The sequence below is a fragment of the Salvelinus alpinus genome, chromosome 36 (genome assembly GCF_045679555.1).
Source record: "Salvelinus alpinus chromosome 36, SLU_Salpinus.1, whole genome shotgun sequence".
Classification (NCBI taxonomy): domain Eukaryota; kingdom Metazoa; phylum Chordata; class Actinopteri; order Salmoniformes; family Salmonidae; genus Salvelinus; species Salvelinus alpinus.
The window spans coordinates 6,568,106-6,588,584 of NC_092121.1; the positions used below are offsets into that span (position 1 = coordinate 6,568,106).

The following is a 20,479-nucleotide window of genomic DNA, read 5'->3' on the forward strand; positions in this document are numbered from 1 at the left end:
AGCCTGTCTATGTAAGTTAGCCGTGGGCTCCAGGCAGCCAGTCCAACTGCACCAGTTAAACCAGCAGGCGGCCTGGCCAAAACAAGTGGAGCACGGAGTCACACCGTAGACCCGCATTAGCCAAGGCACTGGAGCAGAACCCTAACCCCCCCTGCCTGCCTCCAGGGGAGTGTGAGGGGGGTGAGGGTGGTGAGGGAACAGGTGTCCAGAGCCAGGTTGCATTCTGCACAGAGTGACACCTTCCTGCTAAGAAGCTCCAACGGTGCGTGGCTCATTGTGAGTCGAACTGAAAGGTAAACCCAACCATGAAATAAGAGCTTGGGCTGAGGTTTAAAAAGGAGCTCCACAGCGCCTTCCTCCCCCCTCGCAGGAAGGTTGGGAGCCCAGATAGAGGGAGGCCAAGCATGGTCTGCTGAATGCTGGAGGGAGTGGAGGCTTGGCTGTTGGCTGTTAGTAGACATACTGTAGGGTGTGTCACAAATGGCCCCCTACTCGCACAAATGGCCCCCTACTCCCTACATACTACTTTTCACCAGGGCCCATAGGCACACAACCCTTGTGCTGGAGCTCCTCAGACCCCTGGTTAGTGTCTCCAATAGTGTGAGAGGAGAGGAGAGGAGAGGAGAGGAGAGGAGAGGAGAGGAGAGGAGAGGAGAGGAGAGGAGAGGAGAGGAGAGGAGAGGAAGTTAGAGATGGGAATGTTTGAAGCTGCCTTCCTGGACTCACTATAAAACATGTGCAGTATTGATAACTGTGACCATAAAAGGCCTGCGTGGGATAGAGGAGGTACTGTACATGTCAGGAAGGCTGTGCATACTGCTGTTTTAGAGTGTTTTTGTTTGTGTGTGCGCGTGTGTGTGTGTGCGAGGGTGTACGTTCCCACAAGTGTGTTTACTAGATCTGCTGCACATAAACAGGAGTGTTTTTAACACCTGTCTCACATTACAGTAGTACAGCAAGACTGCAAGTATATAAACTCAGCAAAAAACGTCCTCACTGTCAACTGCGTTTATTTTCAGCAAACTTAACGTGTAAATATTTGTATGAACATAACAAGATTCAACAACCGAGACATAAACTGAACAAGTTCTACAGACATGTGACTAACAGAAATTGTATAATGTATCCCTGAACAAAGGGGGGGGGGTCAAAATCAAAAGTAACAGTCAGTATCTAGTGTGGCCACCAGCTGCATTAAGTAATGCAGTGCATCTCCTCCTCATGGACTGCACCAGCTTTGCCAGTTCTTGCTGTGAGATGTTACCCCACTCTTCCACCAAGGCACCTGCAGGTTCCCGGACATTTCTGGGGGAAATGGCCCTAGCCCTCACCCTCCGATCCAACAGGTCCCAGACGTGCTCAGTGGGATTGAGATCCAGGTTCTTCGCTGGCCATGGAAGAACACTGACATTCCTGACTTGCAGGAAATCATGCACAGAACGAGCAGTATGGCTGGTGGCATTGCCATGCTGGAGGGTCATGTCAGATTGAGCCTGCAGGAAGGGTACCACATGAGGGAGGAGGATGTCTTCCCTGTAACGCACAGCGTTGAGATTGCCTGCAATGACAACAAGCTCAGTCCGATGATGCTGTGACACACCGCCCCAGACCATGACGGACCCTCCACCTCGATCCCGCTCCAGAGTACAGGCCTCGGGGTAACGCTCATTCCTTCGACGATAAACGCAAATCCGACCATCGTCCTTGGTGAGACAGAACCGCGACTCGTCAGTGAAGAGCACTTTTTGCCGGTCCTGTCTGGTCCAGCGACGGTGGGTTTGTGCCATAGGTGACGTTGTTGCCGGTGATGTCTGGTGAGGACCTGCCTTACAACAGGCCTACAAGCCCTCAGTCCAGCCTCTCCCAGCCTATTGCGGACAGTCGGACCACTAATGGAGGGATTGTGCGTTCCTGGTGTAACCCGGGCAGTTGTTGTTGCCATCCTGTACCTGTCCCGCAGGTGTGATGTTCAGATGTACCGATCCTGTGCAGGTGTTGTTACACATGGTCTGCCACTGCAAGGATGATCAGCTGTCCGTCCTGTCTCCCTGTAGCGCTGTCTTAGGAGTCTCACAGTACAGACATTGCAATTTATTGCCCTGGTCACATCTGCAGTCCTCATGCCTCCTTGCAGCATGCCAAAGGCATGTTCACGCAGATGAGCAGGGACCCTGGGTATCTTTCTTTTGGTGTTTTTCAGAGTCAGTAGAAAGGCCTCTTTAGTGTCCTAAGTTTGCATAACTGTGACCTTAATGTCTTAACGACCGTTCCACAGGTGTATGTTCATTAAATGTTTATGGTTCATTGAACAAGCATGGAAAACAGTGTTTAAACCCTTTTACAATGAAGATCTGTGAAGTTATTTGGATCTTTACGAATTATCTTTGAAAGACAGGGTCCTGACAGGGTCCTGAAAGACATGGTCCGTTTCTTTTTTTGCTGAGTTTATATACAGTTGAAGTCGGAAGTTTACATTCCCTTAGATTGGAGTCATTAAAACTCGTTTTTCAACCACTACACATGTTTCTTTTTAACAAACTATAGTTTTGGCAAGTCGGTTAGGACATCTACTTTTGCATGACTCAAGTAATTTTTCCAACAATTGTTTACAGACAGATTATTTCACTTAATCACAATTCCAGTGGGTCAGAAGTTTACATACACTAAGTTGACTGTGGCTTTCAAACAGCTTGGAAAATTCCAGAAAATTATGTCATGGCTTTAGAAGCTTCTGATTTTTTATTTTTTATTTTATTTCACCTTTATTTAACCAGGTAGGCTAGTTGAGAACAAGTTCTCATTTGCAACTGCGACCTGGCCAAGATAAAGCATAGCAGTGTGAACAGACAACACAGAGTTACACATGGAGTAAACAATAAACAAGTCAATAACATGGTAGAAAAAAAGAGAATCTATATACAATGTGTGCAAAAGGCATGAGGTAGGCAATAAATCGAATAATTACAATTTAGCAGATTAACACTGGAGTGATAAATCATCAGATGATCATGTGCAAGAAGAGATACTGGTGTGCAAAAGAGCAGAAAAGTAAATAAATAAAAGCAGTATGGGGGGTGAGGTAGGTAAATTGGGTGGGTAGTTTACAGATGGACTATGTACAGCTGCAGCGATCGGTTAGCTGCTCGGATAGCAGATTTTTAAAGTTGTTGAGGGAGATAAAAGTCTCCAACTTCAGAGATTTTTGCAATTCGTTCCAGTCGCAGGCAGCAGAGAACTGGAAGGAAAGGCGTCCAAATGAGGTTTTGGCTTTAGGGATGATCAGTGAGATACACCTGCTGGAGCGCGTGCTGCGGGTGGGTGTAGCCATCGTGACCAGTGAACTGAGATAAGGCGGCACTTTACCTAGCATAGCCTTGTAGATGACCTGGAGCCAGTGGGTCTGACGACGAACATGTAGCGAGGGCCAGCCGACTAGGGCGTACAGGTCGCAGTGGTGGGTCGTATAAGGTGCTTTAGTAACAAAACGAATGGCACTGTGATAAACTGCATCCAGTTTGCTGAGTAGAGTATTGGAAGCTATTTTGTAGATGACATCGCCGAAGTCGAGGATCGGTAGGATAGTCAGTTTTACTAGGGTAAGTTTGGCGGCGTGAGTGAAGGAGGCTTTGTTGCGGAATAGAAAGCCGATTCTTGATTTGATTTTGGATTGGAGATGTTTGATATGAGTCTGGAAGGAGAGTTTGCAGTCTAGCCAGACACCTAGGTACTTATAGATGTATACATATTCTAGGTCGGAACCGTCCAGGGTGGTGATGCTAGTCGGGCGTGCGGGTGCAGGCAGCGAACGGTTGAAAAGCATGCATTTGGTTTTACTAGCGTTTAAGAGCAGTTGGAGGCCACGGAAGGAGTGTTGTATGGCATTGAAGCTCGTTTGGAGGTTAGATAGCACAGTGTCCAAGGAAGGGCCGGAAGTATATAGAATGGTGTCGTCTGCGTAGAGGTGGATCAGGGAATCGCCCGCAGCAAGAGCAACATCATTGATGTATACAGAGAAAAGAGTCGGCCCGAGAATTGAACCCTGTGGTACCCCCATAGAGACTGCCAGAGGACCGGACAACATGCCCTCCGATTTGACACACTGAACTCTGTCTGCAAAGTAGTTGGTGAACCAGGCAAGGCAGTCGTTAGAAAAACCGAGGCTACTGAGTCTGCCGATAAGAATATGGTGATTGACAGAGTCGAAAGCCTTGGCCAGGTCGATGAAGACGGCTGCACAGTAATGTCTTTTATCGATGGCGGTTATGATATCGTTTAGTACCTTGAGCGTGGCTGAGGTGCACCCGTGACCGGCTCGGAAACCGGATTGCACAGCGGAGAAGGTACGGTGGGATTCGAGATGGTCAGTGATCTGTTTGTTGACTTGGCTTTCGAAGACCTTAGATAGGCAGGGCAGGATGGATATAGGTCTGTAACAGTTTGGGTCCAGGGTGTCTCCCCCTTTAAAGAGGGGGATGACCGCGGCAGCTTTCCAATCCTTGGGGATCTCAGATGATACGAAGGAGAGGTTGAACAGGCTGGTAATAGGGGGTGCGACAATGGCGGCGGACAGTTTCAGAAATAGGGGGTCCAGATTGTCAAGCCCAGCTGATTTGTATGGGTCCAGGTTTTCCAGCTCTTTCAGAACATCTGCTATCTGGATATGGGTAAAGGAGAAGCTGGGGAGGCTTGGGCGAGTAGCAGCGGGGGGGGGCGGGGCTGTTTGCCAAGGTTGGAGTCGCCAGGAGAAAGGCATGGCCAGCCATTGAGAAATGTTTGTTGAAGTTCAGTGGGCAGCTGGGAGGAGGTGCTCTTGTTTTCCATGGACTTTACAGTATCCCAGAACTTTTTGGAGTTAGAGCTACAGGATGCAAATTTCTGCTTGAAAAAGCTGGCCTTTGCTTTCCTGACTGACTGCGTGTATTGGTTCCTGACTTCCCTGAACAGTTTCATATCGCGGGGGCTCTTCGATGCTATTGCAGTTCGCCACAGGATGTTTTTGTGCTGGTCGAGGGCAGTCAGGTCTGGAGTGAACCAAGGGCTATATCTGTTCTTGGTTCTGCATTTTTTGAACGGAGCATGCTTGTCTAATATGGTGAGGAAGTAACTTTTACAGAATGACCAGGCATCCTCAACTGACGGGATGAGGTCAATATCCTTCCAGGGTACCCGGGCCAGGTCGATTAGAAAGGCCTGCTCGCAGAAGTGTTTTAGGGAGCGTTTGACAGTGATGAGGGGTGGTCGTTTGACCGCGGACCCGTGGCGGATACAGGCAATGAGGCAGTGATCGCTGAGATCTTGATTGAAGACAGCAGAGGTGTATTTGGAGCGCAGGTTGGTCAGGATAATGTCTATTAGGGTGCCCATGTTTACGGATTTAGGGTTGTACCTGGTGGGTTCCTTGATGATTTGTGTGAGATTGAGGGCATCAAGCTTGGATTGTAGGACTGCCGGGGTGTTAAGCATATCCCAGTTTAGGTCACCTAACAGAACAAACTCTGAAGCTAGATGGGGAGCGATCAATTCACAGATGGTGTCCAGGGCACAGCTGGGAGCTGAGGGGGGTCGGTAGCAGGCGGCAACAGTGAGAGACTTATTTCTGGAGAGATTAATTTTTAAAATTAGAAGTTCGAACTGTTTGGGCATAGACCTGGAAAGTATGACAGAACTTTGCAGGCTATCTCTGCAGTAGATTGCAACTCCTCCCCCTTTGGCAGTTCTATCTTGACGGAAAGTGTTATAGTTGGGTATGGAAATCCCAGAATTTTTGGTGGCCTTCCTAAGCCAGGATTCGGACACTGATAGGCTAATTGACATAATTTGAGTCAATTGGAGGTGCACCTGTGGATTTATTTCAAGGGCTACATTCAAACTCAGTGCCTCTTTGCTTGACATCATGGGAAAATCAAAAGAAATCACCTCCACAAGTCTGGTTCATCCTTGGGAGCAATTTCCAAATGCCTGAAGGTACCACGTTCATCTGTACAAACAATAGTACGCAAGTATACACACCATGGGACCACGCAGCCGTCATACCGCTCAGGAAGGAGACGCGTTCTGTCTCCTAGAGATTAACGTACTTTGGTGCGAAAAGTGCAAATCAATCCCTGAACAGCAAAGGACCTTGTGAAGATGCTGGAGGAAAAAGGTACAAAATTGTCTATATCCACAGTGAAATGGGTCCTATATCGATAACCTGAAAGGCCGCTCAGCAAGGAAGAAGCCACCGCTCCAAAACCGCCATAAAAAAAAGCCAGACTACGGTTTGCAACTGCATATGAGGACAAAGATCGTACTTTTTGGAGAAATTTACTCTGGTCTGATGAAACAAATCAGAACTGTTTGGCCATAATGACCATCAATATGTTTGGAGGAAAAAGAGGGATGCTTGCAAGCCGAAGAACACCATCCCAACCGAGAAGAATGGGGGTGGCAGCATCATGTTGTAGGGGTGCTTTGCTGCAGGAGGGACTGGTGCACTTCACAAAATAGATGGCATCATGATAATGGAAACTATGTGGAAATATTGAAGCAACATCTCAAGACAGTGAAGAAGTTAAAGCTTGATTGCAAATGGGTCTTCCAAATGGACAATGACCCCAAGCATACTTAAAAAATTGTGGCAAAAAAGGACAACAAAGTCAAGGTATTGGAGTGGCCATCACAAAGCCCTGACCTAAATCGTATCGAAAATTTGTGGGCAGAACTGAAAAAGCGTGTGCGAGCAAGCAGGCCTACAAACCTGACTCAGTTACACCAGCTCTGTCAGGAGGAATGGGACAAAATTCATCCAAACTATTGTGGGAAGTTTGTGGAAGGCTACCTGAAACGTTTGACCCAAGTTCAACAATTTAAAGGCAATGCTACCAAATACTAATTGTGTGTATGTAAACTTCTGACCCACTGGGAATGTGATGAAAGAAATGTAAGGTGAAATAAATAATTCTCTCTACTATTATTCTGACATTTCACATTCTTAAAATAAAGTGGTGATCCTAACTGACCTAAGACAAGGAATTTTTACTAGGATTAAATGTCAGGAATTGGGAGAAACTGAGTTTAATTGTATTTGGCTCAGGTGTTTGTAAACTTCCAACTTCAACTGTATATACACACTACCGTTCAAAAGTTTTGTCCATTAAAATAACATCAAATTGATCAGAAATACAGTGTCGACATTGCTAATGTTGTAAATGACTATTGGAGCTGAAAACGGCAGATTTTTTATGGAATATCTACATAGGGGTACAGAGGCCCATTATCAGCAACCATACTCCTGTGTTCCAACGGCATGTTGTGTTAGCTAATCCAAGTTTATAATTTTAAAAGGCTAATTGATCATTAGAAAACCCTTTTGCAATTATGTTAGCACAGCTGAAAACTGTTGATCTGACTACTCAACTAGTCTAAAGAAGGCCAGTTTAATTGCTTCTTTAATCAGAACAATAGTTTTCAGCTGTGCTAACATAATTGTGAAATGGTTTTCTAATGATCAATTAGCCTTTTAAAATGATAAACTTGGATTAGCTAACACAACGTGTCGTTGGAACACAGGAGTGATGGTTGCTGATAATGGGCCTCTGTACGCCTATGTAGACATCCCATTAAAAATCAGCCATTTCCAGCTACAATAGTCATTTACAACATTAACAATGTCTACACTGTATTTCTGAACAATTATATATTTCTTTTTTAAATGGACAAAAAAAAAGTATTTTCTTTCAAAAACAAGGATATTTCTAAGTGACCCCAAACTTTTGGACGGTAGTATATATATATATATACACAAATAATATATTTCCAAAACAGAAAATTGAGTACTGCACCAGTGCTAACACTTCATACCCGACATGTATGAATAAGTATCATGAGAACATATTGAGAGTGAGGAGCTGAGCTGACATTAACACATAGAGCCATTAGGCAGTTTGTCCTTCAACCGTCTGGACTCTTGTCTGGCTCTGGCCTTTCCTCTCCTGCATGACAAAATTATACACACCGTCTTTATAGAACCCTCACTGTTATCCCTCTGCTATCTGTTATCACTAGACACACTTAGACACATACCGTACAATCACCCAGTCCAAGGCTAATAAACGGCACTAAGTGACTTGTAACTTAAAGTACAGTGTGACACAGACAGGGATCTTTTCATCTGAGGAAGACGTCACTGAGGATCCGTCAGATGTCAGTATACGTGTTTGAATAAAGCCTGAGCGTTAGAAGATAAATATGTCTGTTTTTCTGAGTGCTCCAACACCTGTTAACCATAAACGAGTTCTTTTTGGAAGTTTCTGCCGTGTAAGCCCAATCAACTTTTCTGTTTCTTGAATGTGCATTGTGTTTCTCTTATCTGTCAGCGCTAGCCGTGGCAGAGGGGCATCTCGAGTGACACCGGTCATTGAGTCATCACCGCGTGAAAGGAAGATCTGGGTAACAGACCCCTGGATGTTAACATGCTGTCTCTCTGGAATGGGAAGGTGTGAGCATGTGTGTGTGTGTGTGTGTGTGTGTGTGTGTGTGTGTGTGTGTGTGTGTGTGTGTGTGTGTGTGTGTGTGTGTGTGTGTGTGTGTGTGTGTGTGTGTGTGTGTGTGTGTGTGTGTGTGTGTGTGTGTGTGTGTGTGTTATGTCTGTGTGCCATGTGTGTGTACAGTAGGTGTGTGTTTGTGCATGTGGAGGAGGAAAGTGAAAGCGAACAAAGTGTGTGTGTGTGTGTGTGTGCGTTCACACGTGTGCAACTATGTGTGAGCTAGAGGTGGAATACGTTTATGTGTGACTGTGAAAAAGTAACAGAAAGTGATTGTGAACAGAGAGAAGGCACCATGTTAGATGGCCAGAGTGTCCTCTGCCTTGCAGTCAGGATTAGCCTCTTTCTGCACTCAAAGGCCTGGAGCTCCATGGAAAGATCTAGCAGCCCGGGGCCGTCATACCACCACCTGCCCATGCGAGAGCCTCCAACATGGGCATATGGCTCCAGCTGCCTCCCCCTACCATCCTACCAACCCCCCACATCCTGTCCTTCCCTTTCTCAATCATTCTATGTCTATCACTTTCTGTGTTACTAGAACGAGCCAGCCTGCCAACCACAACACATGCTCGTACAAGCGTGCACGCAACCATACCCGTCACAATTCACAACCATACCCGTCATGATTCACAACCATACCCGTCACGATTCACAACCATACACACATAGGAACAGCTGTCTGCCCCTCAACATACTCACCCAAATACACAAGAGCACAGCTTCAGTTGAAAATGACAAACTCACAGCGTCCTCGAGTAGTTCGTGTTTACATTTACAGTTCTGATGTTTACAGGCGAGCCTGAGAGAAACTGCAAGGCAGAAATTCCACTCTGTTAAATACTTGCATTCTGGCCAAAGAGCTTGGAGTGTATATACTAATTCAGAGACGTAGAGTAGTAATTCAGAGATATAATAGAATGTCCATCCTCATACACAACAGATTCTGGACCATCTGTGTATGTAGTCTCCCAACAGACAGAGCAGAGCAGCGGAGTGTGTCCTGGTGAGCACCGAGGGGCCAGCTGTGACTCAATGCAACCTCAGCAGCCAGAGAAACACTGGTCCTCCAGGGGAGCTTGGGGCTGGATGTAGAGGCAGGACAAGGGAGCTTGGGTCTGGAGGGTAGGGTCAGGACAGGGGAGCTTGGGGCTGGAGGTAGGGTCAGGACAGGGGAGCTTGGGGCTGGAGGTAGGGTCAGGACAGGGGAGCTTGGGGCTGGATGTAGAGGCAGGACAAGGGAGCTTGGGTCTGGAGGGTAGGGTCAGGACAGGGGAGCATGGGGCTGGAGGGTAGGGTCGGGACAGGGGAGCATGGGGCTGGAGGGTAGGGTCAGGACAGGGGAGCATGGGGCTGGAGGGTAGGGTCAGGACAGGGGAGCATGGGGCTGGAGGGTAGGGTCAGGACAGGGGAGCATGGGGCTGGAGGGTAGGGGCAGGACAGAGGAGCATGGGGCTGGAGGGTAGGGGCAGGACAGAGGAGCATGGGGCTGGAGAAGGGGTCAGGACAGGGGAGCATGGGGCTGGAGAAGAGGCAGGACAGGGGTGCATGAGGCTGAAGGGTAGAGGCAGGACAGGGGAGCATGGGGCTGGATGTAGAGGCAGGACAGGGGAGCATGGGGCTGGAGAAGGGGCAGGACAGGGGTGCATGAGGCTGAAGGGTAGAGGCAGGACAGGGGAGCATGGGGCTGGATGTAGAGGCAGGACAGGGGAGCATGGGGCTGGATGTAGAGGCAGGACAGGGGAGCATGGGGCTGGATGTAGAGGCAGGACAGGGGAGCATGGGGCTGGATGTAGAGTCAGGACAGGGGAGCATGGGGCTGGATGTAGGGGTCAGGACAGGGGAGCATGGAGCTGGATGTAGGGGTCAGGACAGGGGAGCATGGGGCTGGAGAAGGGGTCAGGACAGGGGAGCATGGGGCTGGAGAAGGGGTCAGGACAGTGAAGCATGGGGCTGGAGAAGGGGCAGGACAGGGAAGCATGGGGCTGGAGCTAGGGTGAGGATAGGGGAGCATGGGGCTGGAGAAGGGGCAGGACAGGGAAGCATGGGGCTGGAGAAGGGGTCAGGACAGGGAAGCATGGGGCTGGAGAAGGGGCAGGACAGAGGACCCAGCTAGCCCAATGGATCTGGGCCGATTCCGGCTAAGAGTCAGGGCACTCAGTAGCCTAGTGGTTAGAGTGTTGGACTAGCAACCAAAAGGTTGGAAGATCAAATCCCCAAGCTGACAAGATAAAAATCTGTCATTCTGCACCTGAACAAGGCAGTTAACCCACTGTTCCTAGGCTGCCATTGAATATAAGAATTTGTTCTTAACTGACTTGCCTACATTTCATTATTTATTTGTCAATTTTTTCCTCATTGTTTCTGTGATCAAAAAATACAATGAACATTTAAATGAAATTCTTTAAGAGTCCTGTGTAGTATTTTAGTATTTTGATACATTGTGCAAGGCAACTGATAAGACTAAAAAACGTAGCATTCGTAACTTCGGTCTAAGACACTGCATCGCAGTGCACACTGCGTTTCTACAGTTGCTGGTTTGAGACCCGTGCCAGACGCGCCTGGGAAACCCATGAGGTGACGCAGAATTGGCCCAGCGTCGTCTGAGTTAGGGGAGGGTTTTGCCGGCCAAGATGTCCTTGTCCCATCGCGGTGTAGTGGCGGGCTAGGCGCATGCACGGTCACCAGGTGTATTGTGTTTCCTCAGAGACACATTTTTTTGTGTGGACGGGTATAATTTGTATATATAAAATTTATAATAGTAATATTGAAAATTACAAAAATCTGGTAATTTTGTATACATTTATTTAAATTTGCATCGGGCCGCTTCTGGGGGGGTCCTGGGAAGATGCTGGCAAAGTTGGCTGAATTCGGGTAGATGGAAACGGCCCGATGTACTTGGGCCGATTCTGGGCAGTTATTCATTTTGATTCCGGGCCGAGTCCGACACCCGATTCAATCAGTTCCGGCCCCCCGGAAGAGGACCGCTTCTGGGCCGATTCCTCATTGCTAGCTGGGGAGCATGGGGCTGGATGTAGGGGCAGGACAAGGGAGCATGGGGCTGGATATGGGACAGGACAGGGGAGCATGGGGACCAGGGTTGGGCTCCGGGCAGCCGAGCGGAAATGGAGGAAAACTCGCCTCCCTGCGGACCTGGCATCCTTTCACTCCCTCCTCTCTACATTCTCCTCTTCTGTCTCTGCTGCTAAAGCCACTTTCTACCACTCTAAATTCCAAGCATCTGCCTCTAACCCTAGGAAGCTCTTTGCCACCTTCTCCTCCCTCCTGAATCCTCCTCCCCCCCCCCCTCCTCCCTCTCTGCGGATGACTTCGTCAACCATTTTGAAAAGAAGGTCGACGACATCCGATCCTCGTTTGCTAAGTCAAACGACACCGCTGGTTCTGCTCACACTGCCCTACCCTGTGCTTTGACCTCTTTCTCCCCTCTCTCTCCAGATGAAATCTTGCGTCTTGTGACGGCCGGCCGCCCAACAACCTGCCCGCTTGACCCTATCCCCTCCTCTCTTCTCCAGACCATTTCCGGAGACCTTCTCCCTTACCTCACCTCGCTCATCAACTCATCCTTGACCGCTGGCTACGTCCCTTCCGTCTTCAAGAGAGCGAGAGTTGCACCCCTTCTGAAAAAACCTACACTCGATCCCTCCGATGTCAACAACTACAGACCAGTATCCCTTCTTTCTTTTCTCTCCAAAACTCTTGAACGTGCCGTCCTTGGCCAACTCTCCTGCTATCTCTCTCAGAATGACCTTCTTGATCCAAATCAGTCAGGTTTCAAGACTAGTCATTCAACTGAGACTGCTCTTCTCTGTGTCACGGAGGCGCTCCGCACTGCTAAAGCTAACTCTCTCTCCTCTGCTCTCATCCTTCTAGACCTATCGGCTGCCTTTGATACTGTGAACCATCAGATCCTCCTCTCCACCCTCTCCGAGTTGGGCATCTCCGGCGCGGCCCATGCTTGGATTGCGTCCTACCTGACAGGTCGCTCCTACCAGGTGGCGTGGCGAGAATCTGTCTCCGCACCACGTGCTCTCACCACTGGTGTCCCCCAGGGCTCTGTTCTAGGCCCTCTCCTATTCTCGCTATACACCAAGTCACTTGGCTCTGTCATATCCTCACATGGTCTCTCCTATCATTGCTATGCAGACGACACACAATTAATCTTCTCCTTTCCCCCTTCTGATAACCAGGTGGCGAATCGCATCTCTGCATGTCTGGCAGACATATCAGTGTGGATGACGGATCACCACCTCAAGCTGAACCTCGGCAAGACGGAGCTGCTCTTCCTCCCGGGGAAGGACTGCCCGTTCCATGATCTCGCCATCACGGTTGACAACTCCATTGTGTCCTCCTCCCAGAATGCTAAGAACCTTGGCGTGATCCTGGACAACACCCTGTCGTTCTCAACTAACATCAAGGCGGTGACCCGTTCCTGTAGGTTCATGCTCTACAACATTCGCAGAGTACGACCCTGCCTCACACAGGAAGCGGCGCAGGTCCTAATCCAGGCACTTGTCATCTCCCGTCTGGATTACTGCAACTCGCTGTTGGCTGGGCTCCCTGCCTGTGCCATTAAACCCCTACAACTCATCCAGAACGCCGCAGCCCGTCTGGTGTTCAACCTTCCCAAGTTCTCTCACGTCACCCCGCTCCTCCGCTCTCTCCACTGGCTTCCAGTTGAAGCTCGCATCCGCTACAAGACCATGGTGCTTGCCTACGGAGCTGTGAGGGGAACGGCACCTCCGTACCTTCAGGCTCTGATCAGGCCCTACACCCAAACAAGGGCACTGCGTTCATCCACCTCTGGCCTGCTCGCCTCCCTACCTCTGAGGAAGTACAGTTCCCGCTCAGCCCAGTCAAAACTGTTCGCTGCTCTGGCACCCCAATGGTGGAACAAACTCCCTCACGACGCCAGGTCAGCGGAGTCAATCACCACCTTCCGGAGACACCTGAAACCCCACCTCTTTAAGGAATACCTAGGATAGGATAAAGTAATCCTTCTAACCCCCCCCCCCCCCCTTAAAAGAGTTAGATGCACTATTGTAAAGTGGTTGTTCCACTGGATATCATAAGGTGAATGCACCAATTTGTAAGTCGCTCTGGATAAGAGCGTCTGCTAAATGACTTAAATGTAAATGTATGTAAATATGATTTCCAGTCAATTCAGAAAGTAAACCAAGGGCTAGATTCAGTCTGTAGTGCGGAAGATCTGTGTTGTAGCGTGGTTGAAATTTAAAGGTCATTTCCGATTGAGCCAACATATGCAGCATTGATCGTGAATGCAGTATCCACGTACGCGGAAAATTGCCTTTAACGCTGATCTTCTGCGATACGGATTGAATCGAGCCCTAAATTCCAATTCTACATTTTCCTCATTGAAAAGCATAAAAGAGAATTGGAATAAGAATTTCAGTGTACTTCCTGAATTGAATGAGATTGAAATGGATTTGACCCCAACCCTGTCCTAAAGCAGGACAGCTGAGCATGGAGGGTCGTGTCTCCATATGTGGATGGGATGGAAGGAGAGCCCAGTAAGAGGGAATGTGTTTGTGTCACTGGATATACTGTGTCCAGATATATCCTACATGGGTGTTGTTGAGCAGTGGATAGGCTGCATTAGACAAATATCTACATAGAATCACCATAAACTGTAAACTAAGATGATGAACAGCCATTTATCTTACGCATGTTTACTCGCTCCCCCTCTCCAAGACACTGTATTGTCTCTCTCTCTCTCTCTCTCTTGTGCTATTTCTCTCTCAAGGTTGAATTGACACTCACCCCCAAAGGGAACGAGAGACTTTACATTTGCTTGTCTACATTAACTGCCGCTGGGGTCTGCATATTCACGCATAAATACACACACGCGCGCGCACACGCACTGCTACTGTGTGCGTTAGAAGGAAAATGTGGGCGGGCAGTTGGATAATGAACATAAATTGAATGAAAATACTCCACAGTGAGTTGTGAGGGGGAAATAGTGATTGTCTCTCCAGTCGGGGAGGGAAGACTTCACAGAAGTGAAAGTGCTGGAGCATGAAGCCTATATACACAAAACAGACAAACACACCTAAAAACACAAAGAAAAACATTCAATGACAATAGAGATCCCTCCTGCAGCGCACAAATGTCGATGCACACTCGGTGTCACAAGTTCCCTCAACTTCCCTCTCTCTCCCGGCACCACGGTCCCAGCCTGGTGAACACCCCCATTCCTCCTTCCTTACACCCAGCTGTACATTTCGATGAAACATGGTGAAGCCCCAAAATTGCCCTCCCTGGAAGCCTGTGTTTCCGACATAAGGAAGTGGATGGCGGCAAATGTTCTACTTTTAAACAAAATAGAGATGCTTGTTCTACGTCCCAAGAAACAAAGAGATCTTCTGTTGAATCTGACAATTCATCTTGATGGTTGTACAGTCGTCTCATATAAAACTGTGAAGGACCTCGGCGTTACTCTGGACCCTGATCTCTCTTTTGACAAACATATCAAGACTGTTTCAAGGACAGCTTTTTTCCATCTACGTAGCATTGCAAAAATCAGAAACTTTCTGTCCATAAATTATGCAGAAAAATGTATCCATGCTTTTGTCACTTCTAGGTTAGTCTACTGCAATGCTCTACTTTCCGGCTACTTGGATAAAGCACTAAATAAACTTCAGTTAGTGCTAAACACGGCTGCTAGAATCTTGACTAGAACCAAAAAATGTGATCATATTACTCCAGTGCTAGCCTCTCTACACTGGCTTCCTGTTAAGGCAATGGCTGATTTCAAGGTTTTACTGCTAACCTACAAAGCATTACATGGGCTTGCTCCTACCTATCTTTCCGATTTGGTCCTGCCGTACATACCTGCTACGGTCACAAGATGCAGGCCTCCTTACTGTCCCTAGAATTTCTAAGCAAACAGCTGGAGGCAGGTCTTTCTCCTATAGAGCTCAGTTTTTATGGAATGGTCTGCCTATCCATGTGAGAGACGCAGACTCGGTCTCGAAGTCTTTATTGAAGACTCATCTCTTCAGTGGGTCCTATGATTAAGTGTAGTCTGGCCCAGGAGTGTGAAGGTGAACGGAAATGCACTGGAGCAACGAACCGCCCTTGCTGTCTCTGCCTGGCCGGTTCCCCTCTCTCCACTTGGATTCTCTGCCTCTAACCCTATTACAGGGACTGAGTCACTGGCTTACTGGTGCTCTTCCATGCCATCCCTAGGAGGGGTGCGTCACTTGAGTGGGTTGAGTCACTGACGTGATCTTCCTGTCCGGGTTGGCCCCCCCCTTGAGTTGTGCCGTGGGGAAGATCTTTGTGGGCTATACTCGGCCTTGTCTCAGAATAGTAGGTTGGTGGTTGAAGATATCCCTCTAGGGGTGTGGGGGCTGTGCTTTGGCAAAGTGGGTGGGGTTATATCCTGCCTGTTTGGCCCTGTCCGGGGTATCGTCGGACGGTGCCACAGTGTCTTCCGACCCCTCCTGTCTCAGCCTCCAGTATTTATGCTGCAGTAGTTTATGTGTCGGGGGGCTAGGGTTAGTCTGTTATATCTGGAGTATTTCTCCTGTCTTATCCGGTGTCCTGTGTGAATTTAAGTATGCTCTCTCTAATTCTCTCTTTTTCTCTCTCTTTCTTTCTCTCTTGGAGGACCTGAGCCCTAGGACCATGCCTCAGGACTACCTGGCCTGATGACTCCTTGCTGCCCCCAGTCCACTTGGCCGTGCTGCTGCTCCAGTTTCAACTGTTCTGACTGCGGCTATGGAACCCTGACCTGTTCACCGGACGTGCTACCTGTCCCAGACCTGCTGTTTTCAACTCTCTAGAGACAGCAGGAGTGGTAGAGATACTTTCAATGATCGGCTATGAAAAGCCAACTGACATTTACTCCCGAGGTGCTGACTTGTTGCACCCTCGACAACCACTGTGATTATTATTATTTGACCTTGCTGGTCATCTATGAACATTTTAACATCTCGGCCATGTTCTGTTATAATCTCCACCCGGCACAGCCAGAAGAGGACTGGCCACCCCTCATAGCCTGGTTCCTCTAAGTTTCTTCCTAGGTTCTGGCCTTTCTAGGGAGTTTTTCCTAGCCACCGTGCTTCTACACCTGCATTGCTTGCTGTTTGGGGTTTTAGGCTGGGTTTCTGTACAACACTTTGTGACATCAGCTGATGTAGGAAGGGCTTTATAAATACATTTGATTTGATGAGCCTTCTCTTGCTCCTCCTCCTAATAGCCCTTATACACATTCCATGATCGAACGTTCTAAACACACTTCCTATCGGTTTGGCAATTTCCGGTCAGTCTAGTTATCGACGAAATAACGTTACTACCACTATGTCGCAGTTTTTTACTAGGTGTCTTCAGGACTTGCCTCAAATTAATATTAATGATGTACATCGAATTGTTAAATCAGCCTCCGAGACTCTAGCTAGCAAGAATGAAAAGGGGTTCAAGATGTATATATGAAGCTACATAGACAACTATGAAGGTGAGTACCAAGTCAGTGACATATATAACGTTAGCTAGCTACAATCATTAGTTCGCTAATTTAACTATTAACTGTAGCTAGCTAGTTATTTCGTAAAAGGATGTAACGTTGACAGAATCTACCTGAGAATGTGTGTATTTTCGTTAGCTTGGTTAAGTTATGCTTGCTATATTTGCTAGCTAAAAATAATTGTTATTCATGTCTTCTACACAGTATCTAACAAAGATACATTGACAGGGGAGATCACCGTGAGGGCTGCCTGGCACAGGTCCACGAGGAAGAGTGAAAAGCCGCACAGCATGAGAGTAGGGAAAGGTTATAGATAGCTACTAGGGACCTTGTTAAACATCTCCTGTGAGACACTGTCATCATGGTCAAAATGTGTTGGAGACAGTGTCAACGTTTAATCTTATCAGTAGATAGATATTAATGATGGGTCCCAATCCCAATTTAGAATTGCCCACTTAACAGGTTATTTGGTAAAGATCTGTTGATGCAGTGTTTGGTAATTGTGTTACTGAGACACAATGTATTCCTGTATAGTTAAATGAGCCCCTAGTTAAGAAGACCAGACACTACTATGTTTGTTATTTATGGGCCGCATCATTCATGTTTCTCACTTCAGTCTTATCTTCACAGATGGTGTTTCAGCACTCCGTACCAGTGATAGTGGTCCAAAGCCACTGCTCCTGTGTTGCAGGAAGTGCTCTGTGCAATCATCTGGTGGCTCTTCTTTACCAGACAGCGCACTACTCTCAACTAAACATTCCTGCTGCACCACCAGTTCACAGCTGCACAGACACAGAACAGCGTTGGCACAAGCCAAGAACACTTGTGAGTCTATCAATATCAATAAAAAAATGCACCTGAAAAGTATTCAGCCTATGTAACAGTAAATCATTGTTAATTAGGGTGTGAAACCAGGTCCGGTTGATGGGATAGAGTTCAGTAAACCTACTAACTCGTGTGCTGATGGAATAAGGTAAGTTGGAGGTTCCTAGAATGGGAACATTTTAGAAAACATTTTCTTGTGATTGTTTTTGTATCCAGATGATAAGCCTAAACAGTGGCGTCTTTACGATGTAATGACAAATGTTTGGGACAAAGACTGGGGGGAAATATATAATCTATAAATCGGTATATTTTAATTAATTTTATTTGAACTTTCGGGCTTGTGCTGTTTCTGGAAAAGTTACATGAGTCTTTGTCATAGTAATCTCTCCAACCTGATGTTATGGTTTTAAAATGTTTTGCAGAAGTTTTCTCTACAAAGCACTCAATGGATACATGCCTGACATGGACCTACTCCGAGTCTCAGAAACATATGCCAACTTTTCTCCACTTACTGCCCCTCTTGTGACAACAATGGAAATGTCAGCTGACGTGCCCCTGGTTGAGTCCGCCTTTGGGCCAGTGCAAGCCGGCAGTGTTCTGTCCTATCAGCTTCCACAGCCAAAGACACGTGAAATTGTGAAGATTGCCGATGCCCCTTCTCCACCAATACTTCCATTAGATGGCTTCAGGCTTCCCAGTGTGCTTACGTCCTTAGCCATCAGGAGCAGTTCCACCTCAAGGCATTAGAGACAACCTACGAGATGTCATACAAAGTTGTCGTTTCCGAGAGGTTTGCCATTTCCGGGGAGAGACCTCAGCTGACCACCTAGCTGAGCGGATGTTCAAGGGATCTGGTATGCAGACCATGGAGATGAAGAGGGGGCTAGCTATGGAGCCAGTGGCTGTACAGGAGTACTGCACACTGAAGAATTTTAACTTCTTTCCGTGTGGCTTCGTAGTGCACCCAGATGCTCCGTGGTTAGGATCCTCTCCAGATGGCATCATATTTGATCCCAGTGTAAGACCACACTTTGGACTCTTAGAGGTCAAGTGCCCAAATGTACCAAGTTATGTTGACTGCCCTTACCTGAAGATACAGAATGGAGAGCTGAAGTTGAAGAGATCTCATGTTTACTACTGGCAGGTGCAAGGTCAAATCCTTCTCACAGGTTGTAGCTGGTGTGACCTTTGTCATCTGTGCACAGGAGGACATCCTAGTTGAAAGGATATATAAAGATCTACAGGTTTCAAAAACTATAAGAGAGAAGGTTGACCACTTTTATTTTTACCACTACTTGCAGAAGTGTCTTATCTCGCACCTGAATGGATCCCCTGCATGGGTGCCAAGTTTAGTGGTTTTATGAAAAATAATTATTGTTATTGTGAAGAAATCTACAGTAGAATAGATTTGTTTAAAAAATGTATTTCAGCAAATGTTCAACAGTTCAGTTAATCAATTACACATCTCTAACATTGTATTCAATCTTGTATTCTGGCTATTCTGTGTTTACTTGATTTCTTTCCCCCACCCCTGTTACCTCATTGCCTAATTAAAGCCAATACAAGCTCCACACAAACTGATATTCACTACAACACAAATGATTGATACATGTCGTAGATAAACAAATTATTATTTTGCTGCTAGCAAATAAACACATGTACATTTACACTGGCTTAGCCCATGCTCTGGACCGGATCAGAGACGGCACAGTCCATTGGCAGCGCACCTTGTTCTTCATCCCCCTCAGTCAGAGCAGGAGGTTTCAGTCTTCTTTCCCAAACACCAGGTCTCTTTTGAATTGGCCAGTTCCACGCGAAGACAGTAGGAACAACACCTTTTTTTAGGTATACCCCCCAATTTTTCCCTCAACAAAGTCACTTTAGACAAAATGTGTACTACACACCTTTGTGTGTTTGGTGACAGTAAAGTTATCACGACGTACTGCCACCAACCACCTTTTTCTGAGCTCTACATCGACTGGGAAACGATGGAAGCTCACAATACCATTACATTTGGAAGAAACTGAACACAGAGGCACTGAACAATGTTCATTAGCACCTCCTTCGCGGGGCTGTAATTTAAACGTAGTCATTGCGAACTATTTCAGTCAGAAAAGCATCGGCGCTTGTAAGCTAATGATAAAAACAATAGCAGAACTCGCTCCAGAAGTCATCAACCCGGTCAGAAGTAAATTAGAACGTTGGAGGCGGTATAATGCATAGAGCCTATAAAAATCACACTGTTGGAGCTCGCCATGGGAGAGCCTGCCTCTCTTTTAGGCAAAATGTGACAATAACAGGAAATCAAAGGAGACATCCTTTGTCTTTGCCTTCCCTCTTCTCTCCCTTCCCTTCTCCCACTCATCACATCTCATTCTTCTTCTCTCCCTCCCCCCCTTCCCTTCTCCCACTTGTCACAACATCTCATTCTTCTACTCTCCCTTCATTCTTCTTCTCTCCCTTCCGTCACAACATCTCATTATTTTCTCTCCCTTCCCTTCTCCCACTCGTCACAACATCTCATTCCTAAACCCATGCCAAATCTCCCTCAGGTTCATTCCTGTATCCACTCCAAACTTCCATGTCCTAATTGGCACTACCATATGGGGAGCTGGCGGTCGACTCC

At 47.3% G+C, this 20,479-nt stretch overlaps 2 protein-coding genes across 2 annotated transcripts in view; both read right to left on the reverse strand.

Moving 5' to 3' along the window:
* The window catches only part of LOC139565139 (gap junction gamma-1 protein-like), a 68,065-nt gene that overhangs the window by 6,011 nt on the left and 41,575 nt on the right, over positions 1 to 20,479 (reverse strand). The gene's annotated exons all lie outside the window — the stretch shown is intronic.
* Positions 9,855 to 10,337, reverse strand: LOC139564840 (uncharacterized). Its single transcript, XM_071384681.1, has one exon. It carries the CDS (start codon positions 10,335 to 10,337, stop codon positions 9,855 to 9,857), a length of 483 nt encoding a protein of 160 aa, XP_071240782.1.